The sequence below is a fragment of the Macaca mulatta genome, chromosome 4 (genome assembly GCF_049350105.2).
Source record: "Macaca mulatta isolate MMU2019108-1 chromosome 4, T2T-MMU8v2.0, whole genome shotgun sequence".
Classification (NCBI taxonomy): domain Eukaryota; kingdom Metazoa; phylum Chordata; class Mammalia; order Primates; family Cercopithecidae; genus Macaca; species Macaca mulatta.
Genome location: NC_133409.1, coordinates 39,051,953 through 39,073,650, shown reverse-complemented (window position 1 = coordinate 39,073,650; position 21,698 = coordinate 39,051,953). Strand labels below are relative to the sequence as shown.

The 21,698-nt window shown below is 40.7% G+C and overlaps 1 protein-coding gene across 4 annotated transcripts in view; it reads left to right on the top strand.

Annotated features, from left to right (window-relative positions):
- Nucleotides 1-21,318, top strand: part of SLC2A12 (solute carrier family 2 member 12) — a 119,526-nt gene extending 98,208 nt beyond the window's left edge. For 2 of the 4 annotated variants that reach the window (XM_077999434.1, XM_015137410.3), the window contains exons 3-5: nucleotides 2,763-2,885; nucleotides 7,583-7,715; nucleotides 18,723-21,318. In XM_077999434.1, coding sequence (XP_077855560.1) covers nucleotides 2,763-2,885; nucleotides 7,583-7,715; nucleotides 18,723-18,876 — 410 coding nt within the window. In that variant the 3' untranslated portion in view covers nucleotides 18,877-21,318. The remainder of the gene's footprint in view (nucleotides 1-2,762; nucleotides 2,886-7,582; nucleotides 7,716-18,722) is intronic. The other 2 variants (XR_013416212.1, XR_013416211.1) reach the window with 2 other exon arrangements.
- The last annotated feature ends 380 nt before the right edge of the window (nucleotides 21,319-21,698 follow it).

Here is a 21,698-nt window from a genome sequence, read left to right as displayed (position 1 = left end):
AATTTTATTTTATTTTATTTATTATTTTAAGTAGAGACAAGGTTTCGCTATGTTGCTGGTCTCTAACTACTGAGCTCAAGCAATCCTCTCACCTCAACCTCCCAAAGTGCTGGGATTACAGGTGTGAGTCACTGTGCCTAGCTCAGTATTCTTATTTTTAACTTGACAGGCTCCACATTGGGAGGTTGAACTATCCTTGTCAAAACATTTGTCAATTTTTGTGACATCCAGTTTGTCAATATTAGATAAACCAAGCCATCAATTCTTTAATTCCTTCATTCAATCAAAAAAGAAGTAGACTCTTTCCGCAACAATACAGTTATTTTTGGAAGCATCAGGTGTAGGGCTTGCTTGACAAGTTTCTTTTTGAACAGAGACTGAGGGAAGTCTCTTTTTCAATATTCAACTCACTGCTCGCTGACTGGTAAAACTACTGGAGGACTTGGCTTAGCTGTTATATTGAATGAATGTCTAGGACAGGCTTGCAATGTGGATCTCGAGTTTTTCTAGACAAGCCCCTGGCAGTTCAGACTGAGCACATACAACTGGTGTTTTGTGCAACTGTCCCATCTTCTTGTTGGCGAGGTCCACTTTCTATCACAGCAGGATCAACTCATTTTCATTTGAGGCCAAGATGGTTCTGATGAGCCTAGCAATGATTCTCCCCAAACCTCACTAAGTAATTCCATGGCCACCATGATGAAAGATGGGGAGGGGAAGAAGGAGGTTTGAAAGGTGATGAGGTGAGGATGGAAGTTGAAACAAGAAACCCTGAGCTATCTCCTCTACTAAAAGAAAACGAGAGTGCCCTTTACCCCACCTCCTCCTCATGGCTTTTAAAGCAAATGATTGTAGGGACCCTCAGCTTCACCTGGCCAGCATCGAATACTCATGCCAGGAAAGGGTATAGGGAAGTTGGTCCGTGGCATATATTATTTAGCTTAAAATTCAGATTTATATAATTTTATCTTGCATTTGTCCAAGGACAGGTCTTCATTACAAAGGCTTCACCAGAATTATGCAGATATCAGTCTACTCAGAGCTGGATCTTCAGTCTTGCAAAGCTCAAGACAGGGTTACCTGAGCACGAAACTGGTCTCATTAAAAGTAAAGCGATTCCACCAAGGATATAATCTGCAAGAATCTAGTGAAGCTCTTTCAGCATGGATAGGGGCAGGGGAAGAGAGGTGAGGTAAGAGTGTGGCAGACATGGGGTTTCCTAGTTTTGAATTCCCCATTAATAAGAACAATAATAATAATTATACTACTTTTTATTATAATTATCTTCCACGCATGAAAGGTAACCCTATATAGATTCACTTGGAGAAGATAAGAAAAAAATAGATTTTTCCAGTCTTCTGCAATCAAATTTAGTTTTTTCTTCCTTTAAAGCAGCAAATTTATACCCAGCAGATGTTTTTTCTACAGGGTGTAATCTTGTCAGGAGAGGCAAATTTTAAGTTAGAGGCATGACTGACTGCTGGATTCTGGCACAGGGAACCCAGGTGGTTGCTGGCCAGAGCGGCCTCTCCCTGGCTTCTCGTTTCTTCTTCCCGTCCCCTCTTCTGGGATAAAATTATGTAGTTGGTTGATATATCAGTGCTAGTTTTCTAAAACACAGTGAACCAGCCAACAGTGAGCCTGAGCTGGGGCAGTGCCGAAGGCCTTCTTTCCACTGAATCAAAGATGCTTACACTCCACATTTATTTATTAATTAATAAATATTTATTGAGCCACTATCAAGAAAGCACAGTGATAAAAAAGCATGAATCCCAGAGACTACTAGGGATAATGCCACCTTTGTCACTTACATGCTCTATGACCTGGGCAAGTTAACTCTTCTAAGCCTCCATTTCCTCTTCAATAAAAGAGGTATCGTAATAGTTCCTACCTTGTTGGGGTCTGTGAGGATCAAATGAGATGAGGTTGTAAAAATGTTTGTAAAAGCCCACAGTAAGAACTCCTGGCTGTTTTTCATTAGGCAAACTGGGTTTGATAGGCTGTGAGCAGAAGACAAGTTAATTTGCTCCTTTATTGCCCCGTCTGATCCCATCAGCCAAGCCCCATAATGTTCCTTGTCACTCTCAGATAATAAAAAGTCCTCTGATGAATTTTGGTGCCAATAAGACTCTCCTTCTAGTAATGCAAATGTCCAGTCTGGTAAAATAATCAAATCTTGTAGCTCTATTTAATTTAGAACTTCTCTCCACCCAGCTTGCTTCAGGCCAGGACGCCCAAGTCGGAGAAGGGAGAGTAGCCGGCTTCCTCATGCCCTCCTGGCTCCATTTCCTACCCACTCATTAGCTGTGATTTCTGACTCCTCCAAGGTCAGGGGGAGAGAGACAAGGAAACAGCCCAGTCCTACAGCAGGTACACCTGGGCTCTGGCACTGAGGCTCCTGTGCTTGGCAGATGTCCCGAGCTGGCTCTCTTGTTGCTGCCAGGCAGGTGGCCCCCGCCTCTGCCCTGTGGTTTGCATTTCTTGGGCCTGTGTCAGATACCAGCACTTCATGCCCCTCACCCTATCTGTGGGGACCATGGTCCAGCTCTCCTAATGTTTCTGTGAGTCCTTTCTTCCTTGGCTGGAGGTGAGGAGGCAGCACGTCCCTGTACTGTCCTGGCCTTCTGAGGTAGGAAATGGCCCTGCTTCCCAACCACAAATGCCGGCAGGATGAGGGCAGGGAGAGATCAGGGCGCGGCACTCAGATTCAATGGGTTTTCGCTAAGTGTGCCGTCCGCCACCCACTCTTCCCTTTCTTCTAGTGCCCTGGCTGGTGCTCAGCGAGATCTTTCCTGGTGGGATCAGAGGACGAGCCATGGCTTTAACTTCTAGCATGAACTGGGGCATCAATCTTCTCATCTCGCTGACATTTTTGACTGTAACCGGTAAGAAGTCTTTGTTTTCCTCTAATGTCTTTGGTCCTCATAGGACAAATGTTCGGGAATCACATCCACCTAAAGACCATTTTTTCGTGAAAAATTTCAAACACACTTAGAAGGAGGACGGCCATGACCCTGAAGTACCCATAACCCAATTTACACAGTTTTCAATCTAAATCTATTTTAACCCCACCTGCTCTTCCCCCTACCCAATTATTTTGAGTTACATCCCATATGTAATGTTGTTTTGTCTGTAAAATTTCAGCATAGACCTTTAAAAGACATTCAAATATAGCTACAATGTCATTATCACACTTAAAAATATAAATAATCATCCCTTAGTATCAAATACCCAGTCTGTGTTCACGTTCTAATTGCCCTATAATTGTTTTTTATATGTGATTTGAATCATGACCCAAATACATAACTTACAAGTCCCTGAAATGTGTCATAATTTGTAGGTTTTGTCTCCATCTCCTCTATCTCCTCACCCCCCACTGTACCTCATATTTCTAAAGAAATTAAAAATCTATTAAAAAACAAATGATTTGTTTCATAGCATTTTCCAGTCTGAATTTTGTTGATTATAGTCATGTCACGTGTCCCTTTCTGTTTTTTTTTTTTGTTTTTTTTTTGTTTTTTTTTTGTTTTTTTTTTAAGACAGTCTCTCTCTCTTGCCCAGGCTGGAGTGCAGTGGCATGATCTCAGCTCACTGCAACCTCCAGCTCCCGGGTTCAAATGGTTCTCTTGCCTCATCCTCTGGAGCAGCTGGGATTACAGGCGCACAGCATCACACCCAGCTAAGTTTTGTATTTTTAATAGAGACAGGGGTTTCACCATGTTGGCCAGGCTGGTTTTAAACTCCAAGTGATCCACCTGCCTCAGCGTCCCAAAGTGCTGGGATTACAGGCATGAGCCACCATACCTAGCCTTCCTCTGTCTTTTATGTTTCTTGTAACTTGCTATTAGATTTAGATAGAGGCTTGAGGAGAAAGGGAAACCAATCCACAATAACAAAACTCATGTTTAGGTGTCAGGCAGAATTGCTTGTAATAATAACGAACTTTTATTTTCAAGGGGAATCTCATCAAATTTAATGATGCAGAGAAGCAGAAGCGAGATTCTTTTTTATTTTTTGTTTGTTTTTGAGACAGAGTCAAGGGTCTCACTCTCTTGCCTAGGCTGGAGTGCAGTGGTGCGATCTCGGCTCACCACAACCTCCACCTCCCAGGTTCAAGGGATCCTCCTGCTTCAGCCTCCGAAGTAGCTGGGACTATAGGTGCGTGCCACTACGCCTGGCTAATTTTTTTGTATTTTTAATAGAGATGGGATTTCACTTTGTTGACCAGGCTGGTCTCAAACTCCTGACCTCATGATCCACCCGCCTCAGCCTCCCAAAGTGCTGGGATTACAGGCGTGAGCCACTGCGCCTGGCAGGGAGATTCGATAAGGTCAGGCTCATTGTTACTTTCACTGAAGCCTGAAATTCAACCGCGTTGTATAGAAAATTTGAGGATCCCTATGTCGGAAATAAGGCAAGGCATAAAAAAAGTGTTACAAACAAAACAAAACATTGCTGTTTGTCTGTTCCATTCAGCAGCCCCATAAATTAGATTGATACATTATAATAAAATAACCCAATATTAGGGATCAAATCAGAAACAGAAGCATTTGCCTTGTTTTCCTAGCTCCAACTTGTAAACATGGGCAGAGTAAGAAGGGAGACCCTTGGGGATTACAAAGAATGATAGAGCTAAAATAAATAAATAAAGCCTAAATTTATTTAAAAAAAAAAAAAAAGAGAGAGGCTTGAGGAGATTTAGATGTCATTTGTTGGTGAACTCTGTGGCAGCTGCTGCCGTGTGAATTGCCAACAGGAGGCACATGAGGCCTGGATGTCTTGCTGTTTGTCACGTTGGCCTCCTTTGATGATCATTTCCCAGACCTACTCATTATATCATTCCTTCTCCAGTTTTATCTGAAATGCCTCTCTAAAGAGAAATTTCTTCTCATTAGCTCTTTGGCTACCCTGAAGTGTGGATCATGTAAGAAAGGTAAAATACGTGCTTGAAACTTTCTCTTTATTTTCTAGTTTTCAAAATAATGTGGCTGTTCCCCAGTATCCACCAAAACTGACCAATGAGTCAGTTTCTCTTTATTTAATATACAGATGAGGAACACGTAGCATGACTACAATCAAGAAAATCCAGACCGTGGGAAATTCTGTGAAACAAATAACTCAGTTTCTTCATTTCATATATATTGTCTTTATAGATGTAATTTTCAAAAGTGGATGTTTGCTCAAAACATGTGCATATATATAAACACATATATACACATATACACACACATACATACATACATATTTAGTATATCCACTTTTGGAAATTAACCTTTGGAGTTACTATTTAAGCGTGGTTTGGGTTTTTATATAACATTTTCAAATGTTTCTATCCTACCTTTTGAGAAATAGCTCCAGATTAAAGGAAACAAAGAAACTGGTCCTACTCAGATCACATACATAAACACGTGCCCTCCGCCTTCACATGTGCACACATGTACACAACATACACATACCCTCCATCTGCTATTTGATGTGGAGAAAGAAAAATGTAAAAGAAAAAATGGAATTGATGAGGGATGGAAAAGATGGCTCACATCTCTGGGAGGGTGATAGCTAATACACTGGAGGAGCCAGTGAAGCTTTAGAAGTTCTGTACCGGCTTTTAGAACAAATGTTAGGAAAACAGATCCACTTACCAAAAAAAGCCTAGAATGATCTAAAACCTTTAGATGACATTTAATCGGAATGCTTGACATTTCCTACTTATTTTCAAAAATCAATTTTCCAAGTGTGGGATAGAGGGATCTAAAAGATGTGAGGTTCTACTTGGCAGCAAGCCCTTAAATACCAACATTTTTATGCAATTTCAGCTGTATCAATAAAAGCAGAATGTTCCAGATAGATAACTGTACTCTGCAGTGGTCATGACACAATTGTAGTATTGCATTCAGCTCTGAGTAAAATATCTTGAGAGAGCCATTTAAAAATTGCAGTGTGTTCACTGAAGGAGGGCGGCCTGAATGGCGAGGGCAGTAACCTATGCTGTGGGAAGAATGGCTGAAGAGTTCAGGATGTTTGACTTGGACAAGGGGATTCTCAGAGAAGGGCTGAGGTGCATTCAAATATTTGAATGGCTGCCATGGAGAAGGGGTGGGGAGAGCTGATTCAATGTGTGTCCTTCCAGAGGACAAAGCACAGCCTCTGAAAGGCAGATTTAGGATCTAAGCAAGGAATAACTTTTTAGCAGATGCAGCTATTTCACAGGGCAATAAGAGGCTTTGTGAAATGGTGAGCTCCCTGTTACTCAAAATGCTCAAACAAAACTGGGGACAATTTGATGAGACAACCTTTGGGATTCTGACAATTTCTATATTCTGGTTTTATGCTCCAGAGAAGGAAGAAAACCCAATTCTACAAGGACTTTATTAAGCAATCACTTGGGCAATACCCTGTGCCAGCTAGAAAAGCACAGAGAGACAGGAGTTTAATTAAAATTGCCAAAACAACTGCAGTGCTGTTCCTCCTTCCTGCTTCTCCCAACCTCAGCACAAGTCACCGACAAGTGGTTACTATGCTTCGATTCTTTCATGCTGCATTTACAAACACTGCCTCAGTACACAACTGCTCAGTCAGTTTTCCTGCCTGACCAACTATGGTTTGTGGCTGCAGCTGTTAAAGGCTATTTGTAAAATCTTGTTCATAGTTGGTTTGAGCCTATGTTCAGAAAGAGCCATCTTCTTTCCGACTACTCCTTGCCACACTAGACCTTCTGCTGCTGAGTCAGGGGCCGCCACAATGCAAATAGCAGACTCAAGTGCATTGGGGGCCACTGCTCCCCACTGAATGTGCCTTGACTTGGTCCATGACTACAAAGGGACTGTATCTTCGGCTGGAAGGGGTCAGAGGAAAAACTAGGTTTGCAGATGAGAGTCATCAGAATCTTGAGGATCCTGCTTCTTGTGATGCATCTTGGCAAGTTGATGCCTTTTACTGGATCCATGATCACTTTTTTCTCTGAACCCAGGAAGAAGCATTACAAATACACTGTAAGCTATTAAAAATGATGAAATATTGCCAGCATGAAATGATTTATTCAAATCAGAGCAAAGAAGGGTGAGCTCATTCCAAGAAAAATTCATCTGTACAAATGTCATTAAAAATGTCCACCATTGGGAATGATAGTAAGAGGGGGAAAAAATTGTCCACCAAACAGAAACTAAACTGCTACCATGGCGATTCCCAAGAGGGGAACTGAGGAGGGGGAGAAGAGAGATTTTACCTTCTACATCATATGTTTCCATGTTATTTGAGGTTCCTTTTTTGCATGTGCTTTTTTATATTAATAAAGACACATTGCCATTTTGAAACAGAAAGACATGCCCACCAAGAAGATGAGATTGGGTGTAAATTGTGATGGTTACAAGACTGTTATTTACTTCACCAGAGAAAGCTAAGGTAGTCTGTAAAAGTAACACTTTCAGAGCTGGCTACATTTTAAATTTGTGATTGCTATTTTCCTGGATACTGCTGGCATGTTTGGAAATACATATGGTATTATGTATGCCCTAAGTGGCTGTTCACAAATGGGATCAAAGCCACACAAAACACATTTATAATCAATTTCTTTTGTCCTTTATAGATCTTATTGGCCTGCCATGGGTGTGCTTTATATATACAATCATGAGTCTAGCATCCCTGCTTTTTGTTGTTATGTTTATACCTGAGACAAAGGGGTGCTCTTTGGAACAAATATCAATGGAGCTAGCAAAAGTGTAAGTATTACATGCATTGGTTTCTGAACAATACTCTTTGGTCAAAAGTGCAGCTTTCATATGCAGCAAAGGAATAATATCTGAAATTATTTTAGGACATTCCCTTTAGCGTAAGACTATATCTTAGTGCATAATTCCAATTTCCCTGCCTTGTCTTTAATTTGGGTGATGCAGCTAAGGAAGAATAACCATTTCTTCCCAACGAGTGAAACTTTTTTTTTTCAAACTACAAAGTGAATGCATTTGATTGGCAAGTGCGAAATTTCATTTATCGATGAAATATTGTACTGAATTTGAATAAAATCTTTACAATTGGATTTTTTTTTTTTTTTTTTTTTTTTTTTTTTTTTTTTTTTGAGACGGAGTCTCACTCTGTCTGTCGCCCAGGCTGGAGTGCAGTGACACAATCTCGGCTCACTGCAAGCTCCGCCTCCCGGGTTCACGCCATCCTCTTGCCTCAGCCTCGCCCCGCTAATTTTTTCTTTTGTATTTTTAGTAGAGACAGGGTTTCACCGTGTTAGCCAGGATGGTCTCAATCTCCTGACCTTGTGATCCACCCACCTTGGCCTCCCAAAGTGCTGAGATTACAGGCATGAGCCATCGTGCTCGGTCTACAATTGGAATGTTTTTAACATGTTAGTGTTTTATAATTATCATCAAACTGTAATGCTATTATTCATTACTGTGACCAACCAATGTATAGGTGCAAGGTTACAAGCTTTTTCCTTTTACACAAAACAAAAAAAAAAATACGTCATTGTAATTAAAAAGCATTAAACCACACTTTCCTTTTTTTGTAATGTAATAATTTTTAGTAGAACAAAGTTTAATATTTTCACTGTCTGCATTTCTTTTCTGAAAGAGAAACTGTTATTACTGTTGTTTTACTTGATTTTTTTCTGAAATTAATTTTGTTGTATAGAGGATGTAATTCTGCTGTGCTAAGGATTAAAACTATCTCATTAAAAAATTTTTTTATTTCCGTAGATTTTTGGGAAACAGGTGATATTTGGTTACAGAGTAAGTTCTTTAGTGGTAATTGTGAGATTTTGGTGCACCCATCACCGGAGCAGTATACACTGAACTCAATTTGTAGTCTTTTATCCCTCACCGCCCCCCCAGTGTTTCCCCCACCCAGTCCCCAACCAACGGGTGAACGTTTTAAAGCTCTACTCAGTAACCATCTCAGAACTTCTTCCGTCTCTCCAGCTCCCCCTAGCAGGTTTTCTTTGTTTGGGGTTTGGGGTGGGTCCTGGAAATGTAGATATACCATGTTCACCCTGGGCTAGGAGCTTGGGCCTCAGCCTTTCCATTTCTATCAGACTTATGGCTCCTTCTCTGTGCCCTAAACACTTGCTAAGGCTAAGATTAGCAGAAACACTCTCAGGCTTAACCGTCTACAGTTGTTCTAAATAGTGCACATTTAAGGTAATTTTAAGAAAGATAAGCTTCTTATATGAATAGGCATTTAGAAAACTCGTTAAAAAATTTCACAAGGAGAGACTGTTTAAACAATTTAACTTAGAAGTGGAACATTTAATTTAGAAGTGGGTGGCAGAAAATTCCTTTTCCTTTTTTAGTAGCTCTAATTGCCAAAACCATGTCCTGGGGGAAGAGGTGAGACATAGGGGCTAAGAATGAAGGAGAACTTGTTACTCTTCCTAGGATTACATAATTTCATTTAGAAATGCAGGGATACTTGTTCTTGGGTTTTAATATAATGGGAGGAAACTACATTTTCACAATTTGTGATTTTCTTTTAAAAATACTTTGAAAACAGTAGAGGGAAATGTATGATTATAGATACTGTGGGCATAGCGATTCTTCAGCATTTACTTGAAGGAAGAATAAACCTGATAGGTGAATTGTTAGTAGGTATATGTGTGCATGTGTATTTATATTGAACCAACCATTAATCCTGGCTTATTGGGGGTATGGTAAGTAGGATTGTGGAAAATTTTCACTTTGCGCTTTATACACTTTTAGATGGTCTAAATTTTAAAAATATTTTACTTTACAAAAAGCAGAAAAAAATTCTCCCAGTTTAAGCTTAAGATAAATATCAAATTATAAGGCTTTTTTTTTTAATACAAATGAGGCCCTGTTTTGAAAAAAATAAAATGAAAATGATTCATTTACAATGGGAAATAAAATTGTGAGGAAGGCTGGCTATATCCTTGGACTAACCAATGCACTGCCTGACTATCCAAGTGGAGGTCAAAATGATTGGATTTCTTGGTGTGCATTGGACTCTGAATAATGACTATCAATTACAAATATGATTTAAAGCATCAGTGGCCTCAGACTTTAATAACTCAATGTATCCACCTGTAAACTGGCAACATTCCTCATGGATTCAGGTTTTTTCCATAACTGAGATCCCAGGACATTGATGACTTCCAAATCTATTGATCTTCCTTCATTTCTCATCCTTCCTTGTGCCTGTTTCATATCAATTATCCATTGCTGCATAACAAAAGCATCCCAAATGTAGCAGCTGAAAACAATGGACCATTTCCAATGATTCTTTGGTTTGGCTAGGTGGTGCCTCTGCCTGTTTTGCCTGGGCTCACTCACGTGTCTCCCTGGGCAGGAGGGCCCACAATCACACAGGACTTGATCACATAGGTGGCAGTAGGTGCCAGCTGTCGATGGGGAGCTTCAGTTCTCCCCAGTGGCTTCTCATCCTTGAGGAGGCAAAGTGGCTTCCTCACATGTCAAACTCAGGGTAGCTTTCCAAGGTAGTGAAGGCAGAAAGAAGCTGCAAGTCTCTCTGAGGTTTACATCAGGAATACACACATCACTTTGACCACTTTCTACTGTCAGCACAAGTCCTGAGGCCAGCTCAGATACAAGGGGTGAAGAAAGAGACCTAACCTCTTGATGAGATGAAGGGCAAAGAATTTCTGACCACATTTAATCTACCACACCTACTCTTTCTTGAAGTTCTTTTAGCTATGTGAAACAATCTTCTTTCCTGGATGGCCTCCTAGCTCACGACTCTAATCTCCTGATTTCTCCTTCTGTTCTTACATTTTACCTAGCTTTGAAGATTCAGCTCTACATCCTTATGCTTTTAGACTCAACTCAAGTACTTATCGTCGAAGTCCTGAGTAGCTCTAGCCCTGGAGAGTAATCCTTTGTCCTAGATTTTCAATATCTTCTCGCCCTCTTTTCTTCTATACTGCATTGGCTAGAACTCTTGTGGTTTCACCTTGTTAATTAATAAAGTTTTAGTTTCCAGGAATGCTCTGTCCATTATCTTTCTTATGTAACTCCTACAAAGCCTACCTAGCTTAATATTGATTTCTGGTAGATGATTAAAAAGTATCCACTGTTCAATTTTATAACTTGTTTTGTTGGCTTCGTAGTAAATCCACTTTGTGTATATGCACCTTTGAACTACTCATCTACTAACTCAGGGAGCAAAATTCCTGTAAACATTTTGTGGCCGGGTATACTAGCTCATACCTGTAATCCCAGCACTCTGGGAGGTGAAGGCAGGCAGATCACTTGAACCTAGGAGTTCGAGACCAGCCTGACAACATGGCAAAACCCCATCTCTATCAAAAACACAAAACATTAGCTGGGCGTGGTGGCTTGTGCCTGTAGTCCCAGCTACTCTGGAAGCTGAGGTAGAAGGATCATTTGAGCCTGGGAAGTTGAGGCTGCAGTGAGCTGTGATCGTGCCACTGCACTCTAGCCTGGGTGACAGAGTGAGACCCTGTCTCAAAAGATCACAGAAAAATAAGAGTAAAATTTTGTGAATTCTTGTGAACAAAAATAACTAAAAAATGGAGGCAGGGAGAAAGTAACAATTAATTAATTGAATGAAACTATATAGGCCTCCTTTACTATCACAACCCACTGTACTCTCTTAAAAAAGTCTAACTTGAAAGCAGAATGTTCTGCATAAGATTAAGGACTTTCAAATCCCTTTTTTCATATAAGGTTGTCAGAATGTATCAAATTGCAAACCAAATGAAAATTCAATGACAGAACTTAAGAAAATCTAATCTTTCTTTCTAGTAGGCTTCCAGAATAAGATATTCCTTAAGAACATATGATGTGGGTATCTAAAACGCAACAGAACTTATTAATTCAGAATTTGGGGTGGGGAAAGAATCTGTCTAAATTATTAAAATTCTGACTTATGAAATGTTTTTGAAAGAATCACATTTCTGTTACTTTTGAGTCATGCAATTACTCAAATTTAAATCCAGACCGTCTCCAAGAACGTTATAAATTGCAAATTAGGAGAGGACCAAAAGTCAAAGGTATGTTGACCTCTAAACAGACTATAGGAGAACTGCAAGGTTTGTAATGAAGAACAAAAATACAGGCAATTAAGAAAGATGAGATGGCAAAACAATTTTACATTTTAAAGTCATTACAGCAGTAGTAATACCTACTAGCTATAAACCATGAGGAAGCCCAGTACTGAGGACAAAAAGGAAAAGGTTCTTTTAGAATTTTTTTTCCAACATTTATTTTAGAATCAGGGGGTACATGTGCAGGTTTGTTACAAAGGTTTACTGCATGATGCTGAGCTTTGGAGTATGAATGAATCTGTCACCCAGGTAGTGAGCATAGTACCTAATAGGTAGTTGTTTAGCCCTTGCCCACCTCCATCGCTCTCCTCTCCAGTCGTCTCAGTGTCTATTTTTGCCTCTTTATGTCCATGAGTACCCAATGTTTAGCTCCCACTTATAAGTGAGAACACACAGTACTTGCTTTTCTGTTTCTGCATTAGTTCACTTAAGAAAATGGCCTCCAGCTCCATCCATGTTGCTACAAATGATTTAGTTCTTTTTGATGGCTGTGCAGTATTCCATGGTGTATATGTATCACATTTTCTTTATCCAATCTACTGCTCATGGACACCTGGGTTGATTCCATATGTTTGCTATCATGAATAGTGATGCGATGAACATATGGGTTCATGTGTCTTTTTGGTAAAACGATTCATTTTCCTTTGGGTATATACTCAGTAATGAGATTGCTGCATCAAATAGTAGGTTAACTTTTTTTGGGGGGGGCGGGCGGAGTCTCGCTTTGTCGCCCAGGCTGGAGTGCAGTGGCCAGATCTCTGCTCACTGCAAGCTCCGCCTCCCGGGTTCACGCCATTCTCCTGCCTCAGCCTCCCCAGTAGCTGGGACTACAGGCGCCCGCCACCTCGCCCGGCTAATTTTTTGTATTTTTAGTAGAGACGGGGTTTCACCGTGTTAGCCAGGGTGGTCTCGATCTCCTGACCTCGTGATCCGCCCGCCTCGGCCTCCCAAAGTGCTGGGATTACAGGCGTGAGCCACTGCGCCTGGCCTTTTTTTTTTTTTTTTTTTTTTTTTTTTTTTGAGATGGAGTATTGCTCTGTTGCCCAGCCTGGAGTGCAGTGGCCGGAGCTCAGCTCATGGTAAGCTCCGCCTCCTGGGTTCACACCATTCTTCTGCCTCAGCCTCCCAAGTAGCTGGGACTACAGGCACCCGCCGCCACGTCCGGCTAATTTTTTTTTGTATTTTTAGTAGAGACGGGGTTTCACCGTATTAGCCAGGATGGTCTCAATCTCCTGACCTCGTGATCTGCCCGCCTTGGGCTCCCGGTTAACTTCTATTCATGTAATACTGTGAGACAGAGGCTTTTCTGAGCTGAACCAACAGGTTGAGAAAAGCTTTTAAAATGACAATGTGAGCAGCCTGGCTTATGTAAATTGACCAAAGTATCTATGAAGGATATACGTTAAACAAGGTTTCCAAGAGAGATATGTCAGAGACAAAAAAAATACAGTAAGTTGTTAAATTAGTTAAGAAAATGTGAGGTGGTAGAAAGCCCATGGAACCCGCTTGTGCACAGAAGCTGAAGTGAACTTGAAGAATGAGGAAGGACACTGCTGAGTTAAGAGAGTCTTCATGAATTTAGAATAAAACAATGAATCAACTTTTGTCACCAAGGTAATAGTCCTGATGTAGAAATCCCAATGTCTATTTCTAAGAAAGTAAAGTACAATATCAAATTAACTTCAACCATGATACTACACATTGCATAGCATTTTCCTCTATATTTGGAGTTGGGTTCTTCTACCCCTATTTCTAAAAAGCTGAGAAAACAAATATTCTTCCAAGGATGTTAAGTTTCTTATAAAATAAACAGTGACTCAGCTGAGAGGTCAGAAAAGATTTCTGCAATAATGTAATTTGAAAAGATTTTATTTTGAACTTCTGCCTTGCAAGCTACAAACTCAAAATGGGATGTGATGTTTGCCATATTTGCTGTTTCAGCTGTGATTTACTTTTCCCCCAGCTTAAGTGGGCACAAATGGAGAAAGCAAACAAGTTAATGTTTTTAAATATTTCAGTTCTGAGGCAAACTTATTTTTCACTTTTAGCAGTTAATTTGATGTGGCCATTTCTTCATTCATTCATCTGCCCAATTCATTTATTCAATAAATATTTATTGAGCATCTACTATGTGCCAGGCACTGATGTAGGTTCTACAATAACATTGTCAGCGAGTACAATCACCATGAGATTTCCAGTATGCTGATTAGATAGTGACTAAAGGGCTACTTTCAATTGGGCAGATCTGAGAAGGTTATTCTGAGATGTAACATTTAAGATTAAACCTGGGTAATAAAAAGCCAACCTTGGAAGATAGGGGAGAAAATCCAGGCAGAAAAAACAGCTAATGCAAAGGCTAAGTCAGAAACACACTTGACTTGTTCCAGAAATGGAAAGAAGGCTGTAATCTTTGACGAGTTAGGAAGCAGGTAGAGACTAGTGTGCAGGGCTTTGCAGGCTGAGTGAAGAGCTCGGTTTCAGTCTAATTGCAGCGGAAGCTACTGAAGGATTTTAAGCAGGGCAGTGACATGATCTGATTTACAGTTTAAAGTGTGCCATAGTGAGTGTCTGCAGCCGTCCAGCCGAAGGAGGCTGAGAAAGCAGGCAATTGTAGTGCTGGGTCTCTTTTTCCATCACACCCATGGACCTTAAGTGGCCTTCAATCACATGTGGCAATCACACATATCCCTAGTCTATTAACTGCTTCTCTCCTAGACAAACGCTCCAGATCACTTTCTCTCCAGAAACTTCCTCACATCCTCATTCCTCACCGATGGCCTTGCTTCTGACTTCACTGAGAAAATGGACATAATCAGGTGGAAACTTCCACCTTCCACATACACGACCATTCCTCCAGGGCCTATGTAGGAATGCAGTCCTTCCTATGAGAGGCCCCTTCACCCCCTCTCTCCTCTCTCCCTTCTCCAGCACATTCTCCAGCAATTGTCCCGGCTCACTGCTGCATCACCTGCATCTTTATCTACTCCTCATCAGCACGGAAACCTGCTGTGATTCTTTCTCCATCTTTTTTTTTTTTTTTTTAAAGATCTTTTGGTGCCATTTTCTCTCCAGCTTTTGCCCTATTTCTTGGGTACTATTTATAGCCAAGTTTTTCTAATGCATCGTCTGTATTCACTGTCATCACTTGTGCTTCTGCTCTTCCCACTCTCAAGAACCTGCTCCAATGAGACTTGTTATGGCCATCCCGCTCCTGAAATTACTTTTTAATGTTCCAGTTACCTCCATGTTGGTTAACTCTGTGGTCAATTCTCACTCCTCATCTTAGACTATCCCCAGCATTTGACTGGAGATAGTGCGTTTGCCTGGGGATAGTCCTCCTTCCTGAAATGGTTGCCTCACAGCCTTCTGGGACCCGTCCCCTGTTGTCTCTTACCTATGGGTCTCTCTTCCTCTGCTTCCTCTCTTAAAGTTGGTGTGCCCTGGGGCTTAGTCCCCTGACCGCTTCTCTATCACCCTCACCGGCTAGTTGATCTCAGTCAATGACAGTTTGTATCTCATTAATATGCCAGGGTCTGAAATTTGTCTCTAGCTATCTCTCCAGAATTCAAGGCTTGTTTATTCAACTGCTTACTCTACGTCTTTCCAAATGTCTAACAGATACCTAATACCTCGCATGTCCTAAATTGAACCTGTGATATCCTCAAACCCATTCTACTCACAGCCTTACTCACCTCAGTGGATGTCAACGTTATCCTACTACTTGCTTTGGCCACAAACTTAGGAGTCTTCTCTGACTCTTTCTCTTATACTCCATCCATGTTCAGTCCACCAGGAAGTTGTGTTGGCTCTTATTTCAAAATATATCCAGAGCCTGAACACCTTCCCAGCTGCCCTGGTCTGAGTCACCATGATCTCCATCCTGAATTACTGCAATACCCATTTATTGGTTCTCATTTCTGCCTTTGTCCCCTCCCATCAGTTCTCTACACAGTGGCCAGAATGACCCCTTAAAATGCAACCAAGGTATTCTTTTTCTCCAATCCTCCAGTGGCTCTCCAGCAAGAGCAGAAGCCTTCCAATGCCCTTCCAGCCCCGTACAGCCTGCTAATCTGCCCTTCTCCTCTCACAGCCACACAGGCCAAAGGCTGCATCCCAGACACATCAGGCATGCTCAAGGCTCTGGATCTTGGCACCTGTTTCCTCTGCCTCAAATTATCTTCCCCTAGATATCCACCTGTCTTGCTGCTTCACCTCCATCAGCCTTTTCCTGTCCCTCTATTTCAAATACCAGTTGTGTATCCAACTCTGCACCCACTTTCCAATCCTTCAGTTTTAACCAAAGCAGAAACACTATATTTTACTTGGTCTACTGTCTATCTCTTCCTGCTATATTTAAATTCCATGAAGCCAGGGAATTTTGTATATTTTGTTCACTGTTGTTTCCCAACACTCGGAACAATTCCTTGGCATATAATCAAAGCTCAGCATTGAATACATGAAAAAATATGAACGAAATGGATCTAGGAGTAAGGCAATGAAGCAGTCAAGATGACACTGCAAGTTTTAACTTGAGAAACTGGACAGGTGGTGAGATGGGGAAGCCCGAGAGATGACTAGGTTTCAGGGCTCGGGAGAGAATAGAGCTCGGATTTGGAGATATTAACTGTGAGATGTCCATTAGACATCAAATAGAAACATTAGTAGTAGGCACTTGGATATATAAGTCTGAAATTTGGAGACTCTAGGGGTTAGAGTCAAATGTGAGTGGCCATCAGCTAAGTGGTATTTAAGTCATGAAGCCAGATAAGCTTATCTGGTCAGAGAACAGAGAGAGAAGGGACTAGGCCCAGTTTTGTGCCAACCTTAGAGACCGAGCAAAGAAGAGAGTGTTAAAAGAGACTGAAAAGAAGCCAGCAGTGAGGCTGGAGGAAAGCCAGATGTGTTGTAGGAAGGTGGGACTGGAGAGACCAGCCACAAAGACAGAGGTAATCATAGGCTTGACAGACTCAGGCTCAGTGGAATGAGAGGACAGACGCCGACTGATATGGTTGGAGGACAAAATGGAAGTGAAGTGAAGAAGCTACAGTCCACTCCTTGCATCAGTTTTGCTGTGAAGGGGAGCAGAAAAGCAGAATGGCCATGCCCTAGACTCATTTCCAATCACTGCTTCATTCACAAGCATTCCACTCACCCTCTAACCACTCATCTCTCCAGCCCACTTCCTCAAGTACTGGCACTTTAACAAGTCTTCAGCCCCACCACAACCTGGAGGCTCACGCTCTCCCTTCCTTCCTTCCCCTGCTTCCTACTTTCCATGGCCCACCACCCAGGCCACTTCTTTGCATTTCACCTTCTCCCTTTCCCCTCTTCTCTCTCCTTCCATCACTCAGGCAAACCTTAACTCTGACCAAGTCAACTCTTAGTTCATTTTATCCCTGCATTCAAGGAGCTAAACCTGGCTGAATCAAACACACAACCATGCTGATCAGCCTTGTTTTAAACTTACGAACATCAATCTCAAGTAGCTCTTGAGGAATATCGTGCAATATACCACATTTCCCTGTTGAGTTGACATTCCTACTTTTAAAGACGATTACTTCACACCAATACTTTTCCCAAGCCTCCAGCACCCCCTCCCACTTCCTCACTCTAATTATTTTGCTTTTTAGTTCACTGAGAAAGTAAATTGAGACCATCTCGTCCTCCTGCCACAAGATCTAACCTGCCTACATCTATGCCCACACATTCTGCCTTGCTGCAAAGGTCAATGCTTCCATTTGTACACTGACTGCATCAATTTCCCCCTCCTATGGGATTATCATCATGCACACACTCACAAAGCTGCAGTATTTCCCATCCTGAAAAAACACCTTCCTCAGATTCCCTCCAGATACCAACTCGTTTCCCTGCCCCCACTTCTCAGGTCTCTGGGATTCTTCGCAGGGTTCCCTCCCTAACTTCGTTCCATTTTCTGATGGTCACTGCTTTAGAGAGATGCCACCTGGGTAACAGTCTGTCCTCTCCCACCTAACGAAATCCTTTTTTCTCCTTCTCCGTTTATTTCTCATTAGCACTTCTACTACTTCAAATTATATGCTTGTCTCCCCTCTAAAATCTAAGTAAGCTCCTTGAAAACAGGAGTCTTTATCTACTCAACCCATACCACCTACATACTGTGGCCACTCAAATCACTGGTTAAATTACAGAAAAAGGTATTTGAAAAGGGAGGTTCAAAGGCAGCTCTTCATTGTTAATGAAGGTAAAATACAATAGCATCTTTTTGTGTTGATGGAAAGAATCCTGTAGAAAAATGTGTTAATGTAGGAGTGAGGGAGGACGTAGAAGACAGAAGAGATATAAATATAGGCACATTGCTGGAGTTTGAGAAATGGAAAAAAATAAGGTCTGGGATGAAACCTCCACTGGTTCTCTGTATGTAATACTATCCTTGGAATCCTTCCCCACAGAGCTGACTGCTGGGATTGTGTTCTGAGAAGACACCGTTACCCCTTGCATGAGACTGACCAAAGTCTGCGGCATACTGAATTTCATGGTGCAGCAGGCTTCCTAATAAAAATATGTATTTATTTTGCATAGCTAAAACATTAAAGCCCCAGGGTGGTTTAAAAAATAATAGCCTACACTTTTTTTTTTTTTTTTTGTATGTACTGTAAACTAAGAATGACATTTTCATTAGTGCCTCTTTTTCTTTCAGGAACTATGTGAAAAACAACATTTGCTTTATGAGTCATCACCAAGAAGAATTAGTGCCAAGACAGCCTCAAAAAAGAAAACCCCAGGAGCAGCTCTTGGAGTGTAACAAGCTGTGTGGTAGGGGCCAATCCAGGCAGCTTTCTCCAGAGAACTAATGGTCTCAACACCTTCTGAACGTGGATAGTGCCAGAACGCTTAGGAGGGTGTCTTTGGACCAGTGCATAGTTGTGACTCCTGTGCTTTCTTTTCAGTGTCATGGAACTGGTTTTGAAGAGACACTGAAATGGTAAAGACAGCCTTTAATCCCCTCTTCCCCAAAAGGAACCTCAAAAGGTAGACGAGGTACAAGGTCCTAAGTGATCTCTTTCTTATTCTGAGTAGGATATCAGGTTAAAAAAGAAGTTACTGGCTGGTTTCATACTTTCTACCTTCACAGAGCAGCCTTTGAATAGACTATGTCCTAGTGAAGACATCAACCTCTGCCTTAAGCTATGTATGTACGGAGGCCAGTCACAGCTTTATTATTCAGACACACAAGTGGTCTGGACGTAAGGGTACAGGTTTTGCCTACCAAGACACTGCTTGCAGTGGGTCCTACGCAAAAAAGAACCAGAACACACAGTGTGGACAACTGCTCATGTATTCCATCTAGATTAGGAGAGGGTCCTGGCTAGGATTTTAGTGGTAATTCCTAGTTACATTCAACAAGTATAAAGATTATAGAGCTTATTTTATGAACTATAAACTACAATTTAATGCAAAATATCCTTTTATGAATTTCATGTTAATATTGTGAAATATTAAAATTATTCTGCAATAGTTGAGAAAAATGAGCATTTTTTTCCATTTTTAAAAAATGCATAGAAAAGACAATTTTAAAATCCTGGGACCATATTTATTTAGAAGTAGCTGTTAGTAAAACATTAGGAGTCAGGCCATTAGGTTATTTATCCAAATCTCTAAGCAATTAGGTTGAAGTTATTAAGTCAAGCCTAGAAAAGCTGCCTCCGTGTAAGGCTTTCATGACAATGTATAGTAATCCACAGTGTCCTGCAATTCTTCACACTCCTCAGGAATATCAATACCTCAGGTTACGGCACACAGGCTACACTCGATGATGACTTTCAGTGACCGAAGACACAATAAATGACATTCAGACATCAGGACAATTCCCTCGTATGTTCTTCTCTATGATGGCGGCCTGTACAAGCAACGTGGGTTTCACCCACACAACGATGAACTGTTCTCTACTTCTCCAGCTGATTTTAAAGACTTGGTAAGAGGTCTCACTAATAAAATTTGGGTATGATGATAGAAAATCCATAATCAAATCTTGAACCAAGTAACATATTAAATTACTAATACTGTAAGCGATGGAAGACACAGAAAAAACGTAAAAGCACGAACAACCTAACTTGAAAAAGAATTTTAAAATATGATTAACCTAAAGAAAAGAGAATCCTAAGAGCCAGCTCCTTCTTACTTAGCTTGGAATTTTCCCATTGGTTCCCAATAAACTGTCCCAATGTCATATAAGGCAACATGATCTACTACATTCCTTTATAACAATGTGGAGAGACTATAAACCTATGTAAGTAGTAAAACTATAAGATCAGAGACTCAGGAGACTGACTAAAAGGCCTGATCTGCAGTGTATTATCTGTATTAAAATTGCAGGCGAAGCTAAAAGGAAAGGAGATTTGAGATCTCAATTCTATCACAGTGTATTTCACATGCAAGTCAGAGCATGCATTGTTGTTTGTTTTTGGAAAGAGAAGGGAAGTGTGTTCTGCCCCACGTTTCCTTCCGTGTTTATAGTTCAAACACTATATATACTTTAGTTATTTTTTGGTTTAGCCATTCATTATAAATGGGCAGGAAACTGTTTATCAGCCTAGCCGGTTTATTACTAGTGACCTCGACTTCAGTATCTTGAGTATTCTTTTGCATTTTTATTTTAATATCCCGAGTCTGTAACTAAACAATTTTGTCTCTAAATTTGTATCCAATGTTCATTGCCCCACACCAAATCAAGCTTTTTGATTTTCAAAAATGAAAAGGGGGAAATACTTACAACTTATACATATATATTCACAGTTTTTATTTATAAAAAAAATTTACAGTACTTATGGAGAGCCAGCAGAAGACATCAGAGCACTCACTTCTTCCCCTCTTTGTTAAGGTTAGTGAATTACCCATGGACACTGCTAGGTGAGGCTCACTCAGCAGCCCTGAAAACAGACCCGGTCACACTGTCTTTACCCTCTCCCTTCAGATAAAGCACTTCGATTAGCTATTGATCTGCACAGTTTTCAAGTCATGCGAATACTGAAAAGGTTGTATCATCTGGATCTGTACCTTGGCTATATAAGCATGTTTTCCCCCATTCTACATTTCTTTTTTTGGTGAACATTGCAAAACAGGAGGTGACTTATTACGGTTAATTAAAACTAAATGAAAATGTCAAATCTTTAAAACAGTGAGCTTGTAACTCTTTCATGTAATTTTATTCTCTATATTTATGAGTTTGGCTATCCTACTGAATCTTAAAATAAAGGAAATAAACTTTTTTTTTTTTTTTAAAAGGAAAAATAAAAGTCTAACAATTCCAATGAAATCTTTCCTAAGAAAGAAAAATGTAAGTTCGCCTTTGCCTTCCACTTTGGAGTAAGAAGCAGGTTAGGGAAGGCATTGAGAAGAAAAAAGATAAAAATAAAAATAATAAGTGTTGTTCAGTGCAGTGCCTAAGCTAGGTTTTCAAGATTTACTTTATAATACGGTAAGGAAAATGTACTATATATGGAGGTTAGGATGTTGCAACTTTTCCACAAAGCTTTGAAAACATTTTGGAAATACAGGTTTTTGTGGAACATTGTGTTGAAATATTGTCTCCATTAAGTTTCTCCTGAGAAGCTAATTGGACTCTCCACTCAGCTTTACTTCTAGGTATAATCACTGTTGGTTACACTAAACTCCT